Source organism: Ursus americanus, chromosome 28 (genome assembly GCF_024610735.1).
Source record: "Ursus americanus isolate L20-20 chromosome 28, mUrsAme1.1.p, whole genome shotgun sequence".
In the NCBI taxonomy this organism is placed as follows: domain Eukaryota; kingdom Metazoa; phylum Chordata; class Mammalia; order Carnivora; family Ursidae; genus Ursus; species Ursus americanus.
The window spans coordinates 20362148-20388160 of record NC_142154.1 but is presented as its reverse complement, the minus strand read 5'-3'; the positions used below and the strand labels follow the sequence as shown (position 1 = coordinate 20388160).

At 43.5% G+C, this 26013-nt stretch overlaps 1 protein-coding gene across 1 annotated transcript in view; it reads left to right on the top strand.

Annotated features, from left to right (window-relative positions):
* The first annotated feature begins 3341 nt into the window (after positions 1-3341).
* TRPM1 (transient receptor potential cation channel subfamily M member 1) overlaps positions 3342-26013 on the top strand; it is a 70225-nt gene continuing 47553 nt past the window's right edge. Inside the window, exons 1-12 of the mRNA XM_087856558.1 lie at positions 3342-3347; positions 4201-4280; positions 8069-8264; positions 9760-9973; positions 10625-10749; positions 11610-11781; positions 13649-13823; positions 14259-14382; positions 15186-15258; positions 16165-16265; positions 23951-24124; positions 25278-25412. Of these exons, the coding sequence (XP_087712684.1) occupies positions 3342-3347; positions 4201-4280; positions 8069-8264; positions 9760-9973; positions 10625-10749; positions 11610-11781; positions 13649-13823; positions 14259-14382; positions 15186-15258; positions 16165-16265; positions 23951-24124; positions 25278-25412 (1575 nt within the window). The remainder of the gene's footprint in view (positions 3348-4200; positions 4281-8068; positions 8265-9759; positions 9974-10624; positions 10750-11609; positions 11782-13648; positions 13824-14258; positions 14383-15185; positions 15259-16164; positions 16266-23950; positions 24125-25277; positions 25413-26013) is intronic.

The window sequence follows — 26013 nt, the reverse complement described above, 5'->3', positions numbered from 1 at the left end:
GTCTTCCAATGCATGGAATACAGTAAAAGTGATGAGATATCACTTCAGATATGAGGTTATAAAGAGACCGTGGCTTCTGTCTTCTGTGACTCTATGCTCCCCCCTCTGATGGAGGTCACCCACCATGTTGTGAGGCACCTTGTGGAGAGGCTCACATGGCAAGAAACTGAGTGAGGTGCTGGGCCCACAGTCCTTGAGAGGAAATGGATCCTGCCAACAGCCAAGTGAGGGGGCTGGGAATGGGTCCTCCCCAGTGGATTTCCTTCGGGTGAGACTGCAGCCCCCACCCATGGTTTGATTGAATCCCTGAGAGAGACACAGAGTCAGAAGCACCCAGCTAAGCCTCATCCAATTCCTGGTCCACAGAAACTGTGGGATAATAAATTTTATGGTTTTAAGCCACCAAGTTTGGGGACAATTTATTATATTAAGCAATAGGTAACTAATACAATATATTATGTATACTGTGTGTGTGTGTGTGTGCATGCACGCGCAGAGGGACCACACACACCTATATCTATATAAATTTTTCTCTCTATACACATTGCAAACCATGGGTTCATACTAATCATTTCAATTTCCAATCCCCTGCTGCAGGGATTTGTTCTAACCTTCCCCACTTTCTATGTTTGTAATCCTTCTCCAATAGTGAGAAACCCAGCTCCCATTATTCACAATATACTGATCTCTTTCTTCTGTCCTAGAATACACAGAAAGTAACTTCAGAATTGCTATCCTATGTCTCTGTGAAAAACTAGCCTACTCATGGGAGTTCAGTATTTGTTAGCGCTCTTAGTGTCTTTAGTTAAAGGCATATAGTCCAAATACTATGAACTCTGTTTAGAAAGAGTTCCCCTTGTCTGGGAAGTGAGGAGCGACATGCAAAAGGGAAAACATAGTTTCTCTCCAGGCAGCAAATGCCCTGCTTAGCTATTTCGCACTGGATTGTTGTAACACTCCATGTGAGAAGGCCTGGGGCCAGACCTTGCCACTCTGAGCTTTCTCCTCTGGGCTGATGTGGCCACTTTCCCCTCATTAGCAATGTGATTTTCAAGCAGTCATTAAATTATTTGGAGAGAAAGGTATACAGCGCTGCTTTTTGAAGGCCCCTAGGGAAGATTTTGAATTATAACCATTCCTGTTATTCAAAAAGAATTCAAGTGACCGGCTGACTCTACGGTCTTCCCAGAAAGGCTTGGGGCCCCATAGGTCCCTCCAGAAGGATGAAAACCCTGATCAGACTGTCTCTGCATGACTAAGACTGGGGCCAGGACTCTGTGGCGCAACAAAAGTGGCATTGGGTCGTGACACAACCTCACTGGGGAGAGCCTCTGTGACAGGTGGTTGTTGCTGCCACGCTCTGAAGAGTGGCATCCATGGACACAAGGGAACCCCTAAATCAGCGTTGCTGCCCAGGTGAGTGAAGGCCACTAGACCCTCAGGTCACAGGTCACACTGTGATGCTCTCTGGAAACTGTGGAAGAGTGGCCAAGAGCATGAGGCTCTGCCCTCCATGGTTTCTTCAAGATCTGACTCAGGATTCTCCAGGTTTCACATGCGAGGCTTCTCCTCTTCCCTGTGCCTGCCAACCCACCTTCAGAGACACACTCGTGTTATATACACACCGCATGATACATAGCACACAAGCCACACCCGCTCACCTACACACCATCACACATGTGCATGCATCACACCACACACACATACGTATACACCATACACTCTACACTCATGCACCACACATACATCGTACACACGCACAAACACACCACACAAGCACACACATCGCACATACACAGATATCACAACACACATTGAGCCAGGCCTCAAGGAGATACAGGGAAGGGTGCTGGCTCCCTGGTAAAATGGACAGGCTTTCCTCCTGCCTCCCTTGGCTCCAGAACGCCACCCTGTGCTTCCAGCCTCCTTCAGTGCACGCGGGCACTGCACCATCCGACATTGCCGGGGGGGTGGTGACCCAGCTTGCCCTGGAAGTCCCCAAGCACTCAGCACAGCGCCTTGCACAAAACACATGTTCAACAAACGGACATAGAACAAGAGGTCAGAAATGAAAAATGACAGCACCCAATTGTTAGAGCGGCCTAGGGGCTTTTCTCTTTTTTGTAAACTTGCTTTATTTTACTTTTGCATTGCAGGCAAACTTTTGCTATTTTTAAATAGTTAATACATTTACATAATTCAAAATTTTTAAGGAAAAAAACCCAAAATTTTAAAAGGGAAAACTTAAACTGGCACATAGGTGTTTACTGCATCTTTATTCTATTTTTGCATCGTTTATTGTGTGTTTATGGCGTCGTTATTCCAAAACTCAGAAGTCACCAGCTTCAGTGGGCGAATGGATGAACGGCGGCTCACCCAGACAATGACATCTTATTCAGCATGAAAAAGAAATGAGCTACCAAGCCACAGATAGGCATAGAAGAATCTTAAATGCATGTTAGTAAGTGAAAGAGGCCAATCTGAAAAGGCTACAAACATATGACTCCAACTGTATCACACTCTGGAAAAGGCAAAACTACAGAGACAGTAAAAAGATGAGTGGTTGCCAGGGGCTGGGTGGGGGAGGAAGGGATGAAAAGCAGAGGGAAGAGGCTGTTTAGGGAAGTGAACTGCTCTGTATGATACTGTAATGGTGGATACTTGTCATTATACATTTGTCAAACCCATAGGCTATACGACACCAAGAGTGAATCCTACAGTAAATTATGGGCTTTGGGGGATTATGAAGTGTCAATGTAGGTTCAACCTTGGCAAACAACGTACCACTTTGGTGGATAATACTGATAATGCTGATAATGACTGAGGCTGTGGCTGTGTGAGAACGGGGTTATATGGGAATTCTTTGTACCTCCATTTCAATTTTGTTATAAGGCTAAAACTGCAGTTAAAAAATAAGTCTTTTTCAAGAATTTAAAAGAGCACCCAGTCTGTGAGTGTCTCCTCTTCTCCCATGTCCCCCAGGCTTCCAGATCCCCCCGCCCCCTCGGAGGAACCAGTGTTAGCTGTTCCTTGTGAGCCCTTCCTAGTATATTGTGTCATCTTCAAGCAAGTGTATTTTCATATACATATTTCTTCCCTGTAACAGAATGACAATACCCTAGAGATTATTCCATGTCTTGCCTTTTCACTTACTGTAGCTTGATGACCTTTCCTACTGGGACAGAGATAAAGTCTGATACAGAATGCCACGGATGACTCTTCCACAACACAAAGAACACTCCCCTACTGGTAGACAGTAGGTGATGTCCAGTCTTTTGATATCATGAATCGTGAATGCGATAAATGAACCTGAGCGTGTGTCATTTTGCATGTGTTCAGACATGTTGGTAAGGCAAAATACTAGAGTGTCCAAAGGTATGTGCTTTGTAATTTTGATATTATTGCCAAATTGCCCTTGAAAGAGATTGCCACTTTCCAGCTGCGGCGGCAGTGTTATGTGAGTGCCCATTTCCTTACAACCTTCAAAATTTTTAATTATAAAAATAACATGCAATGAATCTGAACACCAGTTAGAGTCCACTTGTAAAATTACTATGGTGTGTAGGTGCCTAGAAGCCCACAGAAGATGAGGTTCTTTTTTTTTTTTTTTTAAGATTTTATTTATTTATTTGACAGAGAGAGAGACAGCCAGAGAGAGAGGGAACACAGGCAGGGGGAGTGGAAGAGGAAGAAGCAGGCTCCTAGCGGAGAAGTCTGATGTGGGGCTCGATCCCAGAATGCCGGGATCACGCCCTGAGCTGAAGGCAGATGCTTAACGACTGCACCACCCAGGCGCCCCGAGAAGATGAGGTTCTTGACAGCAAAACAAAGCCGTAATCAGAGACTTGCAGACTTTGTGGGTTGGCTCCTCCAGTAACTCATATTCACACCAGGGCTTGTCTGGGCACTGGTTTACTCCAGGGCGCCGTCATGCCTCCTTTGCGGACTCTGACTTGCATGCAAAGCCTAGGTGTTTTAGCCCTATGGAAACCATGAATACATAATTCCAAGCCATTTCTCTGAAAAGGAACCAGAGCTAAGATCCTTGAAGATTTGCCCCCACTCTTACTGAAGGTGTCTATTCAGATGTTTTGAACAGATTTCCTGTTAGTGGCATAGTGATTTTATAAAAGTAAAGGAAAGAACTTTGACTATAGTTTGGGAATATATCAGTCTAATTTTCATTTCTTTCTCTTCCAGGGACAGAAAACTTGGATAGAAAAAACCTTTTGCAAACGAGAATGTATCTTTGTAATTCCCAGCACTAAAGACCCTAACAGGTAAATTGGAAGTCACAACTGAGACATTATCCAAACCAGCACTTGTCTACCAGGCACCAGCAACTATTCCTCTTGTGTTTGTGGGAGGGGGGAGAGGATACAAGAAGAATGACTAGAATCCATTCCCCACGGGAGGCATTAACCAGGGAATACTTCAGCTAAGAAGCTTCTCTGTTAAGATGCAGAAAAGATTGCTGTCCGACACTCATCGTAATCTAACGTGTGCTCTCATAACCAGATGAGCCCACAGTGTTCCTCCAAGTCTTGGGGAGATCAAGATGCTAACAGCATTAGACAGATTTCCAGGATAACTTCATGGCCTCTTGTTAGAGTTTCATGATGTTATTTAGATAAACAGGTACCTCCACCATGGGAAAGATCTGAGTGGTTAAGTTAACTAGATGTAACTCTATGAAAAGGCAGACTTTGTACACATAATGTCAATTTCATTCACCTACATGAAAATGAATCTGTTATAAACTAAATAGTGGGTCTTCTAAAGCTGTGAAAGTGACCAGAGATGAATTTAGCTAAGCCTTCCCATCTCTGAGGACAATAGCTATGAGTGGAGTTTGGAGAGCCGAAGGAGGATGATTTATCCATATGTTCCCCCAATATGAAATCCATTCAGGTGGGATCACTGACACAGAGTGTACAGACTCTCAGCGATCACCTAGGTCAAATTTGACACATACAACCTCAGCCCTGCCATGTCCCCAAGCTCGCCCTTTCCATTGTCACCTCATGGATTCCTCTCCTTGCTTAAACCCCAGTGATTGCCCCCCAGGGCAAGCAATATGCATTAGGGGACAACGCCAAAGATCACAAAAGTCTTCCTTTTGTTGTACATGAATGTCCCTTCTTATTTCAGTGACACCTAGACCCTCCTTGATGGAAACTACCTATGCCAGCCCTCTTTAGCACCTGCCGCACTGCAGGCCCCCACACAGCCAAGTGGCTAGGCAGCAGAAGAAGCGGAAAGGGCCTCAGGGACTCACACATGAGACTCCTCTGTGAGTTGTATGCATTTTCTAGCATGCGCTAAAAAAAAAAAAAAACTGGAATGAATAAACAATCATTTAAAGTCCCTGGAAATGGTCCCAAGGGCCAAGAAGAAATAAAGAAATATCTATTCCAAAAAACCGACAAAAATTCAGTAAGAAAGACTAGAGTCTGTGGTATTTGAACCAAGAGAGCTCTGCCCCTCCCCCCTCCGGGCTCAGTAAGATTAAACTAAATCTTAAGGAAGCAGAAGGAAATAATAAAGAATCAAATGGAAGTTAATAAAAGAGAAAATTTTAAATCAATAGAGAAAAATCAATGAAATCAAAAGCTAGTTCATGGGAAACTCAATAAAATTCACAAACTTTTAACTAACTCGATAAAGAAACAAAGAGAGAAAACTCAAATTACTAGAATCAGAAATGAAAGGACATTACTACCAATCTTACAGAAATAAAAATGTATATAGAGAAGTGCTATGATTTAAACACCGATGACAGTAAATTAAATAACTTAGATGAAATGGACAAATTCCTAGAAAGATACAAACTACCAGACTAATTCAAGAAGAACTACACAATCTGAATAGACCTATAAGAAATGAAGACATAGGATTACTATCAAAAATTACCCACAGAATAATGGCTTCACTGCTGAGTTTTACCAAATATTTTTAAAAGAATTAATACCAATTTTTCACAAAAAAATTTCAAAACATAGAAGATGAGAAAACACTCCCCATCTGAGTTTCCAGTTTCATGAGGCCAATACTACCTGGATATTAAAACCAGACAAAGATTCACAAGAAAGGAAAACTATACAACAATATCTTTTGCAAATATGGATGCAGAAATCTTGAACAAATACTATCAAACCAAGTCTAGAATTATACACTATAATCAACTGGGATTTATCCCAGTGATGCAAGGTTGGTTTCACATCAGAAAATCAACTAATGTAATACATCGTATCAGTAGAATAAAAAACAAAAATCACATGATCTTCTCAACTGAGAGCAAAAAAGGATTTGATAAAATCCAACACCTTTTAAGATTAAAAAAAACCCTAGGAAATAGGAATAGAACTTCTTCAGTCTAATAAAGGACACCTATGAAAAATCCATAGTTAACATCATTCTTAATGATGAAAGATCGGATGTTTTGCCCCTAACATCAGAGACAACACAAAGATGTCCACTGTCACCACTTCTATTCAAAATTGTACTAGAAGTCCTAGCCAAGGGTAATTAGGAGAAAGAAATAAAAGACATCCAGAGTGGAAAGGAAGAAGTAAAGCTATCTTTATTGGCAGATGACATATGTTGTATATAGAGAATCCTAAGGAATTGCTGAAAAACTATTGTAACTTATAAGCAAGTTAAGCAAGGATGCAGTGTAAAAAAAATCAATATACAAAAATCATATGTATTTCTAACTACTTTCAATGAACAATAGGAAAATGAAACTAACAAAACAATTTCATTTACAATATCATCAAAAGGAATAAGATAGTGGGGTGCCTGGGTGGTTCAGTCAGTTAGGCATCAGACTCCTGATCTCAACTCACATTTCGATCTCAGCATTATGAGTTCAAACCCCACCTTGGGCTCCATGCTGGACATGGAGCCTACTTAAAATTAAAAAAAAAATTAAAAACAAATAAAAGAATAAGGTACTTAGGAATCAACTTACAAAAGAAGTGCAAAACCTCTACTCTGAAAAGTACAAAACACTGTTGAAAGAAATTAACAAAGATCTAAATAATTGGAAAAAATAACCCATGTTCATGGGTCAGAACAGGCTAACATTGTTAAGATGGCAATATTCACAAAATGATCTACAGACTCAATGCAGTCCCTACCAGAATCCCAGCTCACTTCTTTGCAGAAATTGACAAGCCAAATGATACGGAATTTCAAAGGATGCAGAATAGCCAAAGCAATCTTATTTTAAAAAAGAACAAAGTAGGAGGACTCACACTACTTGATTTCCAAACTTACCGCAAAGCTACAGTAATCAGAGTAGCGTGGTACTGACATAAGGACAGACATATAGACCAATGGAATAGAATTGAGAGTCCAGAAATACCCATACAACTATGGACAATCAATGTTTCAGCAAGGTTGCCAAAAGAAATAGAGAAAGAATAGCCTATTCATCAAATGGTACTGAAATAACTGGATATCAAGACGTAAAAGAATGTATTTAGACCCCCACCTCACACCATATATATAAATTACCCCAAAATGTATCAAAAACCTAAATGTAGGGGCTAAAACTATAAAACTCTTAGACAAAAACATAAGAGCAAATCTTCATGACTTTGGATTTAGCAAAAGATTCTTAAATATGATGATAAAAGTATAAGCAGAAAAAGAAATATATTTTCGATGTTACTTATGTAGAGAAATGTTTTACGAAGCAGGAGAAGAATTCAACAATATTGAAAAATCCTGGAAGGTCAACTCTTTATCTGGAGGACATGATTATACTTTGTCACAGAATGTTCAACAACTGATGACCGTATTGATGTTTTCAAGACATCAAAGAGTTAAAATATGTTCAGTAAGGAAGGACAACCATCCGATATGTTTTAAATGGACTGGTATATAAATAGATACATATTGGTTATTTGGAAAAGGCCATCATAAGGGGTATCTCTATCCCTAACAAAGCCGAATAAGTAAGGTGTTAGTCTGCCTCTATTTAGGTGTTACCCTTCTGTTTAGAGGAACTCATCTTAAGGAGAAAAATGTTACAAAAACTCTTTTGTACCTTTGTGTTCAGGTGTTGCTGTGGCCAGCTCACCAACCAGCATATCCCCCCACTGCCAAGTGTAACATCCAGCAAAAATGAAGAGGAAAATAAACTGGTGGAGACTCAACCCGAAAAATGGTCTGTCAGCAAACACACCCAGAGCTACCCAACAGATTCTTATGGAACTCTTGAATTCCAGGGCGGCGGATACTCCAATAAAGCCATGGTAAGAGGGGCCTTCGGAAGGGATGCCGCTGAGCCCATAGTCTCCCTTAGAGAACCAGCTTCCCAGACCCGCCAGACGGCAGACACCTGGGTCTTTCAGGGGTGTGGCTCAGTCCTCCTAGACATTTCATTACAAAGGCAGGAAATACATCTGCACACTCAACTTTTTAGTCATGAGATTTGGAAACTGAGCACTATTATTTAAAAAAAGCACGTAGTGCTGGGGTGCCTGGGTGGCTCAGTCTTTAAGTGTCTGCCTTCCGCTCAGGTCATGATCCCAGGGTGCTGGGATCGAGCCCCACATTGAGCTCCTTGCTCAGTGGGAAGCCTGCTTCTCCCTCTCCTTCTCCTCTTGCTTGTGTTCCCTCTCTTGCTGTCTCTTTCTCAGCCAAATAAATAAATAAAATCTCTAAAACAAAACAAAACAAAAAACATGTAGTGTCACTAAATTCATACCAGAATTGTGAATCTGCAAATCACGCTCCAGCCCAAGTCTGCAACCATACTCATCACTCCATCTCCAGTGATGAGTGAGAAATTACGCTATTTGTTTTTTGGGTTGTTTGGGGTTTGGTTTTGTTTTTTATGACTGTGGACCTTCAAGCCCCCCCACCCCCAAATGGGTTAGGAGTGTCTGGAAATAGTTCCCTCTGAAGTCCATCCGCAGCCTCCCTGGGCCTGCATTCAGCTGGCCCAAGAAGACTAAGGTCTTTCACATTTGCGTGTAAACAGGGAGTGCCCTCTGCCTTTCTGATGAGCCCTGCCAGAGAGGGGAGGCGTTAGCACTGTGATTCCTTTCAGTTAGTTCTGAATAATACTCCCACATGCCCAGTCAGATCATTTTTGCAATTTCATTTTATTTCACTGGCCCAACGTCTTGTGCAAATAAAATTCATTTGTATTCCAAATAGCACAATATAAGGACTTCTGGAATGGCACTCTACATATTGGCATGGACACAGAGAAGTGGTTCATAGGGTCCAAGGCAGATATCTGACCATTAACCTCTTCCTCACCTTGGAGGGAAGGTCAAGTCCAGAGGTTGGCCCAGGATCCCCGTTCTCAGCACCCACTCAGTGTGGCCAATGGACCACTCCCTCAACATTGCCCTGTCCAACTTCTGGAGCCATGGCTGTAGCTGAGCCAGCTTTAGAATTGATTTTTTTCAAGATTAAGTGTTGTCAGGTAAAACACGGGATACCCAGTTATATTTGAATTTCAGATGAACAGCATAACTTTTTAGTGTAAGTATGTCCCAAATACTGCATTAAGTCATACTTACAATAAAACATTTTTCAATGTTCGCATGAAATTCAAATTTAACTGAGTGTCCTATATTTTTGTTTGCTAAATCTGGCAACTCTTCCAAAGTTCCCTTCCCTCACTTGGCCACAGACTCACACAGAGGAACAGAAAGCCAAGACAGCTTTTGCTGTTTCCCTGTGATATGAGGGAAAAACCAAGAACGGTACTGAGTGTCACATACTCTTTTGCAGTATATCCGAGTATCCTATGACACCAAGCCAGATTCACTGCTTCATCTTATGGTGAAAGACTGGCAGCTGGAACTCCCCAAGCTCTTAATATCTGTGCACGGAGGCCTCCAGAACTTTGAGATGCAGCCCAAGCTGAAACAGGTCTTTGGGAAAGGTCTGATCAAGGCCGCCATGACCACTGGGGCCTGGATCTTCACTGGGGGCATCAGTACTGGTAAGAGCAGCCTCATTCTCTTGCAATAAACATACAAGCTCAGGACTCATGGTGGTTCCCAAAGAGCTTTTGAATAATTAATATAAAAAAATAAAACATATCTCAACCTAACAATATTTATGACAGAAGTAAACTCCTTATCCAGTAGCTTGTTTTTTATTTTGATGTGATAGTGATAATGGTTGACCTTTCTGGCACCCACGATGTGCCATTCCTTGGGCTGAGCCCTATACAAGCCTCATTTTCACTGAGGCCCATGACAATCCTTTCCACTGTCTTATAGGAGAGGAAACTGAGGCAAGGAGAGGTTAGGGACATGCCAGGCACTCTAACCCTCAATTTTAGCCAAATGCAGCCAAGGACTGCCAAGACACCCCACTTACTTCCCTCTTTAGGTCTCAGAAAAGGAAGTCCCTGAACCATTGCTTTGGTTTTTGGCTTTTGTTTTCCCTTTTCAAGGAGCAAATGCAGAATGACTAGTTATTATGAGCTCAGACTTTCGATGTACTTTCTTTTAACGATGAAGATAATTATGCTTCAATCCTATTCTATAGGGAATGGAGTGGCTCAGAGAAGAGGTTCCTAATGTTCATAAATAATGATATGACGGGAGGTAATGGGCCTAAAAATATGATTCATGGCTGCTTACAGGTGTTATCAGCCACGTAGGGGATGCCTTAAAAGACCACTCCTCCAAGTCCAGAGGCCGGGTTTGTGCTATAGGAATTGCTCCATGGGGCATCGTGGAAAATAAGGAAGACCTGGTTGGAAAGGATGTAAGTGTTTTCTCCCCAGATATTGGCAATTTTTTAAAATCGAAGTCTTTATTTTGAGATAATTGTGGATTCCCCTGCAGTTGTAAGAAATAATAGAGGTCCCATATGCCCTTCCCCCTTCCCCAATGGTAACATGTTGCAAAACTATGGTACGGTATCACAACCGGGATATTGACATTGATACAGCCAAGATGTGAACATTTCCATCACCACTAGGATCACTCATGTTGCCCTTTACTATCCATACCTAATTCCTTCCCACCTCTACTACCTCCTTAACCCCTGGCAGCCATTAATCTGCCCTTTATCTCTTTAATTTTATTGTTCCAAGAATGTTCTATAAATGGGATCATGCTCTTGTAACCTTGAGGATTTTTTTTTTTTTAATTCCCCATTCCTAGAGATCCCTCCAGGTTGTTATGTGTTTCAATAGTTCATTCCTTTTTATTGCTGAGTGGTATTCCATGGTATGGACCTACCACAGTTTGGTTAGCCACATACCTGTTAAAAAGCATCTGAGCTGTTTCCAGTTTGGCTATCACAAATGAAGCTACAACAGACGTCCATGTACAGGGTTTTGTGTTACTGTCAGTTTTCATTTCTCTGCATTAAATGCCCCAGAGTGGAATTGCTGGGCCATCACTATCTAAAATGCTAGGTTGTCATTATCTAAAATTACTTATTTTTTTCTAATTTAATAAAGAAATTTGCAAGAAGAAATTCTTCAGTAGAGAGGACAGGGAAGTGGGAATAGGTTTAAGTGCACGATGAACCACTGTCCATATGTATTCTTCTTGCTTCCCCCATTAGTCTTCATGTCTGAGTTCTGCAGCTCTGATTTGTGTTATGCATTTTGTCAGGTAACAAGAGTGTACCAGACCATGTCCAACCCCCTAAGCAAGCTCTCATTGCTCAACAACTCGCACACTCACTTCATCCTGGCTGACAATGGTACCCTGGGCAAATATGGTGCTGAGGTAAAGCTGCGGAGGCAGCTGGAAAAGCACATCTCTCTGCAGAAGATTAACACAAGTAAGTTCCAGCAAAGGCCATGGGCACTGGGCTGCCACTGCTGCCATGAAACCCGGGCTGAAAAAGAAACTTCCCAAGGGTGTCGAGAGCTTTCACCTTGATTCTAATCAGCTCAACAGAACAACAGATCAACAGACTTGTCTAGCCCCCTCACCCTGGCCACCTACCCAATCACACTCACTGAGCTGTGTGGTGATGCTCTGCCCCAGGTTCACAGGGAAGGACGGTGCAAGAAATAGCCCTGCGGCAGTTGTCATGGTGATGGCTTTGCCCACCATGTTGCACAGTGTAATTACCATAGTTATTTTTACAATGTCTGAACAGGAAGAAAGCTTCTCACTCAAAGACTTAGTAGGATTCCTTCCATCAACCAAGTGTTAGTGTGATTGTCACATTAAATAGCTCTGTAGCTCTGGGTCTCTCACCCAGACCAAGGCAGGCTGGGTGGGGAAACCCGTAGACATGGCAATAGGAACCATCTGCTCCCCACAGCTCCACCTGTGCTGGTCCAGAGGGCAGGCCCTGCAGCAGAGCTGCCGCCCAGGGGAGGATGGTGAGGGCAAGCTCAAGAGAAAGGAACAAACCACAACCAGATGAAACAATACCAGTTAGAATGAAAATAACTGGTGTCATCTCTTGGAACACGTTCATACTCCGGAGGTTCTTATTGCCAAAATATTATGAAAAGAGTTTAAAGAGTATTTTGTTTTTACCATTACTGATAAGATTTTTCTGAAAGGCAGTGTAAGCCCTGGAAATGGTCATCGTCAAGGTGAATAAAGGGCCTAGAGGATGGCAAAAGTGGTTAGAATGCTTGCCTGCTAAGGGGACTGAGGATTTCCAAGATTCAAATCTGTATTCATAAACTGCTTGATGACTGACTTTTTCATTCTCACATTTTTCATTGTCTTGGACTTGTAAGTTTTCACACTACCCAACTTCATCTGGCCATGTGACTTGTGAGCTTCCCTTTGTCATCCTTTGCCTAGGGCTCTGAGTGGGGCAGGGACAGCAAAGGGGTGCTCAGTCGTCACCTCTCACAGCTTGGAGCTTCGGGGAGTCCAGCCTAAACCAGGAAGAACCAATTTTACCCTCTTTCTAGAAATTAAAGTGATATGGCCACCCTATTCCTGAGGATCTAGAATGCCAAGCCTTGCTTGGGTTGCAAATCTCAAAGGCAGGGTCCACAGTCATCTGGATCCATTTTTCCAGTATCTGTTGGCCAGGGCCTGGCACAAGACAGACCCTCAGTGCATATTCACAGAAATGAACTGAACTGATATTATCCTGGTGGGAGAAGACAAAGGTGTGCAAAAAATTTTTGAGAGTTCCTGACTATAGAAAGGCATCATGGAAGCAAACCAGAAACTGAATTTGGCCACTTGAAATTTTTAGATTTCCTCCTCCTGTCCTAGCAGATTTTATCTGAAGGCCTTCAGAACTATGAGACAAAGGACATTTCTCCTACTTGCCATTCCTTAGTTCTCATCGAGTAACTCCCATCACAACCAAGGGACACGGGTTGAAACATGCTCAGTATACACCCTGTCCTGCTGAGTCTGGGGTAAAACTGTTACGTAGACACATTTCTCTCTGTGGCTCCTCCAGTCCCGCTGTCTTCCCTCTCCAGAATCTCGGGTTCTTCCAGCTGCTCCTGCTTCTCAGAGTTCACCCTGTTGGTTCTGCCTCCAGAAGTTAGCCTGTTCCTACCACGTTCCTGAAGGGTCCTATTATCTGACAGAGACAGAGGGAGGACTCCGGGAACAAGTTAGACACTGACAGGCTAATGATGGCGGCCCGAGTTTGACTTCCCAGGTATTTTGTGCTGTGACATTGGTCTCTGCGATGAATGTGTTTTATGTTGCAGGATTGGGGCAGGGTGTGCCCCTCGTGGGGCTGGTGGTGGAAGGAGGCCCTAACGTGGTTTCCGTTGTCTTGGAATATCTCCGAGAAGACCCTCCGGTCCCCGTGGTGGTTTGTGACGGCAGCGGACGAGCCTCAGACATTCTGTCTTTTGCACACAAGTACTGTGAAGACGGAGGGTAGGATTTCTGACATGTTACAGAGGGTGGGTTTTTAACTGCCTTCTTGTTAGGCCAAGAAGAAAACTTTCAGTGATACATTTAGCCATTCCAAAAATGCTAAATAATGAAGGTTTACTAGATCTCTCTCATTTTCTGAGGTCAGCATGTGAGGGAGCTGTCAAGAGCCTGATGTTTCTTACGGAATTCTTTCTCTGGAGGAATACAGTCTCTTCCAACTTCATTTTCCCTTATAAGGTTTTCAACAAGCCTGGAATTTAGGACACGTGTGAATGCAGTTTTTGACTGCGGTCCCTTTTTGTCTCCTAGCCTGGGATACCCTCCAATGGTAAAGTTTCAAGTCAAAGACACCAGACGGACATAGAGTTGTCTGATTTATTCACGTACAGATTTAACTCGTGCTGTTTTCTTCTCTTTCACGTTTCCTTGGAACAGGGTAATAAACGAATCCCTCAAGGATCAGCTTCTAGTTACCATTCAGAAAACATTTAATTACAACAAGACACAATCACATCAGCTGTTTGCAATTATAATGGAGTGCATGAAAAAGAAAGAACTCGTAAGTGTCTTGAGTTTATTTCCAAACCAGGCTCCACAGAGAGAATTATGTTTCCTTGCTAATTCTGCCCATGTGTGCATGATGGACTTGCTCATATTTTAGGTCAGGCTTTTCCAAGGGGCAGTTTACAAACCCCTACCAAATTGACCGTTATACCCACGTGATGAAAGCAAAATACCCATGCGCAGAGGAGGGACACCCCCCACCCACCCCGGGTGCTTTCAGATCTTAGCAAACATCAGGTGACACCATGCCACATTACACCAGTTCTGAGGTTTATGACATTAATCATATGTAAAGGCCTGAGGAGTGACAGACACAGCCTTTTAGATGTGCTTACAAAATTCTACCCCTTCACTTTCCAAATAGAGTAATTATTTCCCACTCCTCGCCCTCCCTAATTATGCTGGGAGAGGAATACACACATAAGGCAGCCCCTTCAAAATTCTAAATCTACACATTTCCTACAAATGGAGCATGCTTCTGAGTAGAAATGATTGTGCCATCTCCGATAGCGATTTAGATATTGGAGTACCTAGATCCTGACTGGGCTCTTTCCTCCTGAGGGTGTTGAAGCAGATTGGGTAAAATCATAAAATAGGGACCAAGGCAAGTCCTCAGAGCCTGGAGGAGCAATGCTGTCACTTGTGGAAATGAAAGGCACCTGGTTTAAAATTGTTGCACTCTCAGAATTATTGCATTCCATGTCAGGCTCTGTCATCCTTTCTAAAAAAACACCCCGATTCTCCCTTTCATCTGCAACTTGGCTTTACCTAGTCTTTTCACGATTAACCTGTTTTCAGGTCACCGTGTTTAGAATGGGTGCTGAGGGTCAGCAAGACGTCGAGATGGCAATTTTAACCGCCCTGTTAAAAGGTGAGCTCTCAGGAAACAGCGACTGCTGGCCTCTTGGTGCTGGCCTAGCCTGGGACTTTGCTTATGGCCGGGAAGCCCCACTCCCTCTTCTCCCGCCAGGAACTGTGTCTGTTGGTGATAGATCCCGAGCCCACCAGGCTGCCTAGAGTTATCTTAGTATGAAGCCATGGCAGAATGAGAAAGCTTACAATGGGTTTTCCGGGAAGGGGTGTTTTCTGTGGGTGCCAACAGCCTGTGATGGGTTGAAGTCAGACCAGTTTCTATCTGTCTATCATTAAGGGTTTCCTCGTAGAGGTGACCATGAACCATTTTTCATTTGTTATCACTGCATCTCACAGTGTTGTGTTCAATTTCCCCATCCCACTCCTAATGACAGGCTGTCACCTGGCCACATACGGGGTCGCTCCAGGACACACATTTCCTCCCTGCCTCTTGGCTACTCTGGGAGGATAAGAGGGCAGGAATGAAAGAGGGGAATGTCACCATCTGGCCAGCTGCCTGGTAGTCCTGTGCTGGTCTCCCTGCAACTGGGGGCTGGCTGCTCTTGGCCTGTACTCACCCCTTGCCCTGGCCTGGCAGATGTCAGGGCAGTCCCAGGGCTCCTGCCTTCTTGCAGATGAGGGTCCTGGAGTCACCGGGTGCCTCCTCTATCCTTTCCAGGGAGACCAAGCCAGGCAGGCATGGAAGGAGTTTGCCTCTAACCTCCTCCCAGGCAACTCTTTGAGAATATGAAGTTCTTAGCTTTGGGGCCTGAGTAATCACTCAGGGGCAAGAGAAAAGACAGGAGTGCTTGGTTCCAGGCTAGTGTGAACCAACCCAGGGAAGCCCGTGCTCACCACCCAGCACCTGCCAAACCAGAGCGGTCCAGGCCTGGAGTGAGAAAAGCCTCATTTCTTGCCTTTCCAGGAACAAATGCATCGGCCCCAGACCAGCTGAGCTTGGCCCTGGCTTGGAACCGCGTCGACATAGCACGAAGCCAGATCTTTGTCTTTGGGCCCCACTGGCCGGTGAAAATAAGTGTTTTTCATTTTATACCATTTACCATGACCTTGTCCAGAAGATATATTAGTATGTTCTCCCTCGTGACGTGGATCTTAGGAAATTATCTGGGGTTTCTGATGATACAATGTGTAATCCATTAGGGTCACTAGGAGATGTTGCTATTTAACTTCAAAGAACCAGCCAGAAGAGCTACTAGCAGTAATTACAGATTTAAACCAGTGCTCTCGAAGAAATAAACAGTAAATATTTTCTCTCTGCTGGTGAAAAGTGGGGCTTACACTTTTCAAAAAAAGAAGAAAGAAAATAGCCCATTAAAATTAAATACAATGATTGCATTGACAGCATTGTTTTTTTTTTAAATTCTGTTCCATGGTACCCTGGAGGCCTAGAGAATCGTGTGTGTGTGTGTGTGTGTGTGTGTGTGTGTGTGTGTGTGTGTGTAGCACATATGTAGGCGTGTGATATGTGTAATGTGATGTACATGTAGGGTTTAGCATGTGTGTGGTATCTCTCTGTGTGTGTAGTACGTGTAATGTGTGAGAGGATGTTCGTGTGTGAGATGCGGTTGTGCGTGGGGGTGAGGGTGTGTGCAGAATGAGCATGTGTGGTGAACAGCTCTAGGTGCTCTTCCTTCCTGATAGTTCCATTTTCATGCCAGCCTGTTTTCATCTCATGGACGCAATACCTGAGGATGGAAATCGGATTTTTGTTAAGTCCTCTTCTGTTCCCTAAATTATCTCTGTTTTTCTCCCGGTCAGCTGTTCCCATTAAGATCATTTTGTCTTTTTCTGTTGCAAATCCTGGTTTGTCCATCCCCATCTCAGAGTGAGGGATGTGACTAATTAGTACAGGAAGCCTACTTGGCCTCTGAACGGCTTCGCTTTGCCATGTGCAGATTGGGACAGACTAGTGAGGCTCCGGGCCTCTCCAAGCAGGTCCTTCCAATTCTTTAGCAGCTGTTCTTCAGTTTCTGCCTGGGGATGAAACCCAGGAATGCAATTGCTCTGCACCTGCCCGCTGGGGTCGTGGCGTGGCACACAAGAGGGGATGAGTGGTCTCCTGCTCTGTAGACAGTCCTTCCGTGAATCACCATGCTTTCCACCCCCCACTAACTCTCATCCTCTAAAAATCTGGTCCCACCTCTACGGCTACCTCCACATTACTCCTTCTGGGCTTCAGCTTCCTCTTCATGGTTTTAACTGCCCACCAGTATTTCCAGAAATTTGTTAATAGCTCTTGTCTGCCTCTTCTTGAGATAGATTTTCCTTTATCATAGTCTTCTGCAGTCATTTCCATGGGGAGAGAGGGCAAGCAGGAGATGTGATCAAGACTGCAACCTGGAACCCAAATCCTTCTGTCTTCCCACGATGCAGTATATGGTCTCCAAAATCTTCCTGTAATGGTTGAAGCACTCGATTAACTATGTGGCTGTGAATCTATAGTGTTTCTAGAATTCTTGACATAATTGAGAACTCATGGTAGGGAGGACTTGATAATTATCACAAGACAAAGTAATCTTAGGTCTGATTTGTTTATATTTAACTAGTCAATATTCGTCTATCTATATTTTTTGTTAAGTACAAAAATCAAAACTGTCCCAACAAAACTCTTTGTTAAAGGGATTTGTTAAGGGGCGCCTGGGTGGTGCAGTCATTAAGCGTCTGCCTTCGGCTCAGGGCGTGATCCCGGTGTTCTGGGATCGAGCCCCACATCAGGCTCCTCCGCTAGGAGCTTGCTTCTTCCTCTCACACTCCCCCTGCTGTGTTCCCTCTCTCACTGACTGTCTCTGTGTCAAATAAATAAATAAAATCTTTTAAAAAAATAAAGGGATTTGTTAAAAAAAAACATAACAACAGCAGAGAGAGAGGGAGTAGTGTTTGACATGTACATATAACAAGGTAATATATTTATATTGAGTCACAAAACTTGGACTAGCAATTTTTTTAAGGGAATAGGCCAAACTCAGTCTGAGCATCCAAGAACAAGGTTTGAGGACCTCTAGACCACTGCCCATTTTAAAGACAAAAATCTACAAACCTTGGCCAGCCTCCCTGAGATTTCTGAAACAGAAAGAAATGTCTGCTTATTTTTCAGGATGAGAACCCTTTGGCTTCCATCTGTAGGCAAGGGCTTGCCCTTGGTAAAACGCATGAACTAGAATCTTAAATTCAAAGTAGAAATTGGTAATAATGCCTGATGTTTAGATCATACACTGTGCTCTACCCCACGTGTTCACATCCATAAGCATTACTGGATCAGCCTTCACAACTCTGAAATAGATCTGATTGTCCTCATTTTATAGCATGGGAAAAAAATGATGCTCCCAAGAAGTTAAACATATTTTCCCAAGTTTACTCATCATACTTCTCAATAGCATATAGATCAGAGAAGAAGTCTCAAGAGAAATGTAAAAATATTTTCAACTAAATGAAAACGAAAATACAACTTAACAAAATTTGTGGCATGCAACAAAAGCACTGCCTAGAGGGAAATTTCTAGCACTGAATGCATATATTAGAATAAAAATTAAAGCACAAATCAATAACATTGAAAAAAGGAAATCAATAGAGAAAATCAACAAATCAAAATCTGGTTATTTGAAAAGATCAATAAAATTAATAAGCCTCTAGCCAGGCAAGCTGAGAATACTAATGTCAGAAATGAAAGAGGGAATATCAATACAGACCCCATGGACATTAAAAGGATAATAAAGGAATATTATGAACAACACCCTCAACAAGTGATTGTTTCACCTGTATTTGAGGTTGCAAAGAGGAATTTCCTCTCTCCAGACATGGTCCATGTCATCCTTTATCCACAGCCCAGAGTAGGACTGCCACCTGCCCCGTGCTGGAGCTACTCTTTTAGTAATATGGCAATATATAGTCCTTCACTTGTACTAAGTTTCCACCTGCAGAAATTCCCAAGAGTTTTACCATGCTCACAGCTAATAAACCACATCTTGCAGTTCTGATGTTAGCTGTTCTTGGGCCCAGGTGGACCTGGGTGGAAGACATCATTCCTTGTTACATCTCAACTTGCTAGATTCAGTCCAACATGTCAACCTATCAACATATTTAAAATTGAAATTGTGTCACCTGATATACTTACCATCTCACTTTCCTCTCAGCCTACTCAAATGCTATAAGTACCCTACCTACCCTCTCTCCAGCCTGTCACACCTCTCTTATTATTTGTGATTCCTCCAAAATGGTTGTTTTCAAGGTACTTTAGTTAGAAGAGCCCTTTCTACAAGTGGCATCTTGAGTAGAGCAGCAACATATATAGCAGATAAGAGCCAAGCCCACCCCATTGGTTACCTCCCCCCAGGCAGCCCCTGAAGCCCCTCCTCAAGATAAAGAATTCTACTGACCCAGGCCAAAAGCTACCTCTCTAAGATTACCAACCATGCTCTTAGAATTCTAGGGTGTGACCCTTGAAGGAAGAATGGGTGAGCTTGTTTGAGCATCTAGAAATTCTCTTACAATGCCTGACCACATCTACTCCATCTTTAATTCTCTCCAATGGCAAAGACAGAAGTTAGAAGAGGAGGGATCCTGTTCCTCTCGTTCACCCAGCAACAGCAAATGGTAGAACTAATCTCTTCTTTGGCTTTCTTGAACTAAACCAAACTTTTTTAAAAATCCGTGTTTTTACTCATTCATTCACTTATCAAATGTTGGTCAACCACTTCCTGTGTGCTGGGCCACTGTGCTAGGTTCTGGGGACACAGGGGTGAATAAAACAGACCTGCCACAGCACTTGCAGAACTCTCTGTATGGTGTTGGTATGGACATGGTGTGGAAGGGTGGGCTAGAAAAGGGAAGCAGGCAAGAAACAGATGACCAAATGAATAAATATTGGAATATAAAATATAGTAATTGCTAAGAAGGAAAAATGCACATTTCCATGAGACAGAATGTGGGGGATGGGAGGGCTACATTTTTATTGAGACACCAGGGAAGACCATGCTGGAAAAGTAGAACTAACACTGAGACCTAACAGGAGAATAGATGCTGGCTGGTGAAGACTGAGGGGCAAGCACCCTCCACACAGAGAGAAGAGCATGTAAAGGGCCTTGAGGCAAGAAAGAACTGGACATTTTCAAATAATTTATTGAAGAAGTAAAAAAGGCCAGTGTGGCTGAAATGCAGAGTGAGCAGGGGGTGACTCAGGAGGAGGCTGCAAGTCAACCAGGAGCCATGCATTACACAGCACTGCAGACCTGGTACAGGACAGAAGGCTGGGGCTGAGAGTTTGGGGAACAACTTAAGCACTTTTCTTTTTCTGAGCAACAATAAATATTATCTCACACAGGGTCTGTGGGTCAGGAATTTGGGAGTGGCTCGGGTGGATAGTTCAGGCTCAGGGGCTCTCATGAGATTGTAATTAAGCTATAGGCTTGGGCTGCACTCATTTGAAGGCTTGACTGGGGCTGGAGGACCCACTTCAGGATGGCTCACTAAATAGTTGGCAAGTTGATGCTGGTTGTTGACCTCAGTTTCTCCCCACGTGAACTCTCCATAGGGATGCTTGAAACTCTTCAGAATAAGATGCCTGGAAATGTTTAGGTTCCTTCTGGTCTTTCGCCCTTTGTTACCTCAACTGCTGTGTCATCCTGTTTTGCTTTTTTTCACCCAATCTGTTTATTGCAGTAAAAGACATCTAAATAAAATTTAGCATCTTAAACACTTTGAAGAGTACAGTTCAGTGTCATTAAACATTCACATTGTAGTGCAACCATCACCATCCATCCACAGATTCTTCATCTTGTCAAACTAAAATTCTATACCTGTGAAACAATAACTCCCCCTTTCCTACTTCCCCCAGCTCCTGGCACCGCATTCTACTTTCTGTCACTATGAATTTGACCTCTCTAAATACCTCATACAAGTGAAATCACACAGTATTTATCCTTTTGTGGCTGACTTATTTCACTTGGCTTAATATACTCGAGGTTCATTCCTGTTCTGGTATGTATTAGGATTTTCTTCCTTTTTAAGGCTTAATTTATTCTGTTGTATGTATAGGCCACATTTTCTTATCCATTCATCCATCAGTGGACACTTGGGTTGCTTCCACATTTTGGCTATTTTTAATAACACTGCTATGAACATGGATGCACAAATACTTCTTTGAGACCCTGTTTTCAATTATTTTGGATATATACTCAGAAATGGAATTGTTGGATCATATGGTTATTCTATTTTTAGTTTTTTTGAGGAGCTGCCAAACTTTTCGATGGGAGCTGTACCATTTTACATTTCCTCCAACAGTGCACAGGATTCCAATTTTGCCACATTCTTGCCAACACTCGTTTCTGATAGGGGTCCTCTCATTGTGGTTTTGATTTGCATTTCTTTAATGATTAATGATATTGAGCATCTTTTCATGTGCTTGGGCATTTGCAGATCTTCTTTTAAGAAATGCCTATTCAAGTTCTTTTCTTGATTTTTGAGTCAGTCTGGGTTTTGCTGTTGTTGAGTTTTAGGAGTTCTCTATAAATTCTAGATATTAACCTCCTATCAGATATGTGATTTGCAAGTATTTTCTTCATTAGGTGTGTTGTCTTTACTCTGTTGATACTGTCTTTTGATGCACAAGTTGTTAATTTTGATGCAGTCCCATTTGCCTATTTTTTCTTTCGCTGCCTTTGGCACCATATCCAAGAAGTCATTGCCAAATCCAATGTCATGAAGCTTTGCCTTAGTTTTTTTCCAAGAGTTTTGTAGTTTTAGCTTTTACATTTAGATTTTTGATCCATTTTGGGTTAATTTTTATATACTATGTTAGATAAGGGTCCAGCTTCATTCTTTTGCATGAGAATGTCCAGTTTCCCCAACACCATTTGTTGAATGCTGTGTCAGTTTTTCCGTGAGGATTGTAATAGTCTTGTCCGCATGAGGAGTCAGCCAGGACATTCACCCACATCTCTGTGTTGATCAGGAACCACACAAATATGCATGATGTCCTCAATACAATCTCTGCCCTGCCCTCCTTAAGGATTTGAAGCAGGAGAGTTGCATGGTCTCATTTACATCATTAGGATCGTTCTGTATTTAATGTGGAAAATGCATTGGGTGGGTACAATGGCAGATGGAAGGAGCCCTCTTAATAGGCTATTGAAGTAATTCAGGAGAGAGACATCACCTTGGGCTAGATCAGAGGCAGAGAAGTCAAAAATAGGACAGAATAAAGCAATATTTAGGATTAAACACAATTGCACTTTGAGACAGATTAATCATGGAGGAGGGCAGTGAGGGGAGTGAGATGTCAGCAATCATCCTCAATTCTCTGGCTTGCCACTTCACTGAGTTAAAGGACACTGGAAGATGAATAGGTTGGAGGGAGTGGTTTTGAGTGTGGTTTTGGACATTATGAGCTGAAAGAGCCTTTGAACATCCAAGTAGAGGTGCTAAGTTGGCAGGAGGAACTCTAGGGAGAGACATGGACTGAGGCTAGAAAGGACAGGTCATGTGCAAATACATGGGGACTGGCAGAATGGGCCTTGACAAGGTTGTCAAGGGAGCATACAGAAGAAAGGAAGGGGGCTGAGGACAGAGCCCTAAAGAGCCTCAGCATTTACAGCCTATGCTGAGAAGCAGTGGCCTGATAGGAAAACAGAGCGTGCACTGCCTGAGAATCAGGGAGAAGAGGCTTGAGGAGGAAGCAGGCAGCAGAGTCCCAGATGCACTAAGAGCCCAGCATGAGAAGGACTGGGAAACACCTGTCGGGTGACACCAGAACAGCCATCCGTGGCCACGGCCAGAGCCATGGACAGATGGGAAGAAGCAGCATGGGGTACGTGCAGCAGAATGTGGGAAGGGAGGGGATGGAGACTTTGCATGAGGTTCACCAGAAGAGTTTGGCCAGAGGACAGGGCAAGTCTGGCAAGATAAGACAGCAGCTGGAGGAGGCAACTTTGTTTCAATGTTGGTGTCACTGTGTCTGCACCAGGGCTGTATTCCCGTCCTCTCCTCCCCCGTCATGTTCTCCATGTGGCCAGAAGATAGGTCCAGGGGCCAAGTCCCACTTCTGCACTCCCTCCTCTTCTGAGTGGAACAAATTCTTCCTTTGATGCAGTCAGTCTGTCACCACATTGCATTCACCTCAGTAACACCCAGGAGGCCTTCTTTAACCACCAATAAACTCAGTCACGGTTCTATCCAAACAGGCGTCCTCGGGTATACCAGATATACCCATTGTCTCTGATCCCTTCACAATCATTTCCTTCTTTCTACATTAGCAACTTGCCTTTGGTGCCTTTGAACTTACCTCTCAGCATCTTTCCTTTGGGCAAAACACACGTGAATCAAAATGTCATCCACTTTAAGTACATAAATGTGCTTCGTCAAACACATGAGTAACAGTGGTTCATGGTATCAGGGCCTCCTCCTGCAGGTGGCGGGCCTGCAATGACCAAGTGTGTGCGTGCACTTGTGCGTGTGCTCGCATGTGCACGTGTGTGCATGTTTGTGCATGGGTGCCTGTGTGCTTATACGTGCATGCATGTGCGTGTGCACATGTGTGCACCCAGAGGTGAGGGGGGCCCATGTGCCTGTCTTGGGGCAAACGGCAGCTTTTTTTTTTTTAATTTTTTATTATGTTATGTTAGTCACCATACAGTACATCATTAGTTTTTGATGCAGCTTTAACATCTTTTCCCAACTCTGTTTGCTGTGGACTGCAGCCCCTGGGAAGCCTGGCGCCCCCGACGGATAACAAGGTCACGGAGAAAGAAAAGAAGCCACCAACAGCAACCACCAAGGGGGGAAGAGGGAAAGGAAAAGGCAAGAAGAAAGGGAAAGTGAAAGAGGAGGTAGAGGAAGAAACCGACCCCCGGAAGATCGAGCTGCTGAACTGGGTACGTGCAGTCTTCGCTCCCCTTTCCTGAGATCAAGGCGATCACGAGTCGGTTATACTTTCTCCAGGGAAAGGGGTCAGTCGCTGTTGTCCTTACTTCAGCCCTACAGAGGCCCTGAGTGCCGGGAGGCATTGGCAGAGCACTGATGGGATAGTGTCAATATTTCAAAAGGCTATGGCAGGTTTCACAAATGCCAAAAATTCTTGCTTTGTGGGAGAATGAAGCCCCTCAGGGAGGTTCCCAACATTGGCTCTCTCTGCCTGGCAGACACGTAGATGCTTGATGCCTGAAAACATGGGAAACAAACCAATTATTACAAAACAAACACAGTTCCGGGAACAGAAGAAGGAGCCCACGACTGGGATGTGCAGGTAACAGCACTTGACTGGGCCAGGAGGCTGAGCCGCATGCTGCATGGTGTTCCCGGCTTGCTGCTCTGAGGACACGGGCAAGGAAGGTGCTGGGCCTCTGCAGTGACATGTGACGGGCATTGGCACGGCCACTAACCCTCGTGGCACGCTGTGTGCCCGCGAGTCCCACCCGGCTAGCATGCAGCCATCCTCAGTCAAGAAGACAAACTCTCCCCAGCTGCTCTCTCCAGAAGGCTTCACATTACACTGTATGCTGCAGGTTCCATCATTTTTGAAGGACAGAAGCACACACAATAGATAATAGCATATAAAATATTACAATCCACCACCTCAGAATACATTGTTTATGGAGTCCGGAGCTTGGTTGTAGTTGCATTTTGCAAAAAATACTACAGCTTATATGGTTTTTCTTTCCCATCTTTATTTCAATAGAAAAGCAAATAAACTCCATTTTAATTCAAACAAAATTGAAACTGGAGAGAGCAACACCAGTTTGGCTGTAATTTTGAATCCTCTTCAATTTGTTTCGAAGAGGAGAGAAGCACTTACTTTTCTCCTTTTATCAAGATTTGATACTGTGATAGGAAAGGTAGGGGCTAAACTGAGAAAAAAGAGGGAGATGGGGTGTGTTTACTGCAAAGAGAACCAGGTTCAGCATGCTCTAGGGTCCAGCGGGGGCAGGGGGGCGGTCAGACTGCGTTTTGCCAGATGCTTCTAGTCTGTGTCTTGCTGGAGTCCCTCTGAGAGGCCACTCAGCAGCTCCCTCCTGTTGTTTCGTTCAGGTAAATGCTCTGGAACAAGCCATGCTGGATGCTTTAGTCCTAGATCGAGTGGATTTCGTGAAGCTCCTGATTGAAAATGGAGTGAACATGCAACACTTTCTTACCATCCCAAGGCTGGAAGAGCTTTACAACACAGTGAGTGTTCTCGAAGGAGGGAGGGCAGAGGGGAGCTAGCCGATGGATTATATTTATCACCAGTGCATATTTTGCATAAGTGCCCTTAGATGAGCACAGAATCAATGGGGCACTGGTTTCCACTGGGAGGCCCATCATTTAATGACAGGTGGCTGTTCTCACCCACACTGGCCACTGCTTAGGTTCATGTCCTTACCAACTACTGCCATGCATCGCCAGACAGCTGCAATAAGAACCCAGGTGTGGTATATGAAGACTAGTTTATATAAAGAGGAAATCTCACATCCTCAGTCATTAGCGGAGTGAAAAGTTACCAGGATGAGCAGTTCCTTGGGACCCCTACCTTTTTAGGCAGCTTCAGTGAAAAATGTACAACTAAGCTTTCACTAAGCTTTCACAGCAAAGAGCTCCACTATCTGAGAATGCAAGTATATGGGCGAAATCCCCTTGGCGTATATTATTATTACAATGTGGATTTTGAGAATTTACATTCTCTGTCCCCATTCTAAAATTTCACATAGTGAAAATGGTCCTCAGCAGTTGTTTGGTCCTTGCTGAATTTTTCACACAATATTGCACACCATAAGATGCCCTTCAAAAT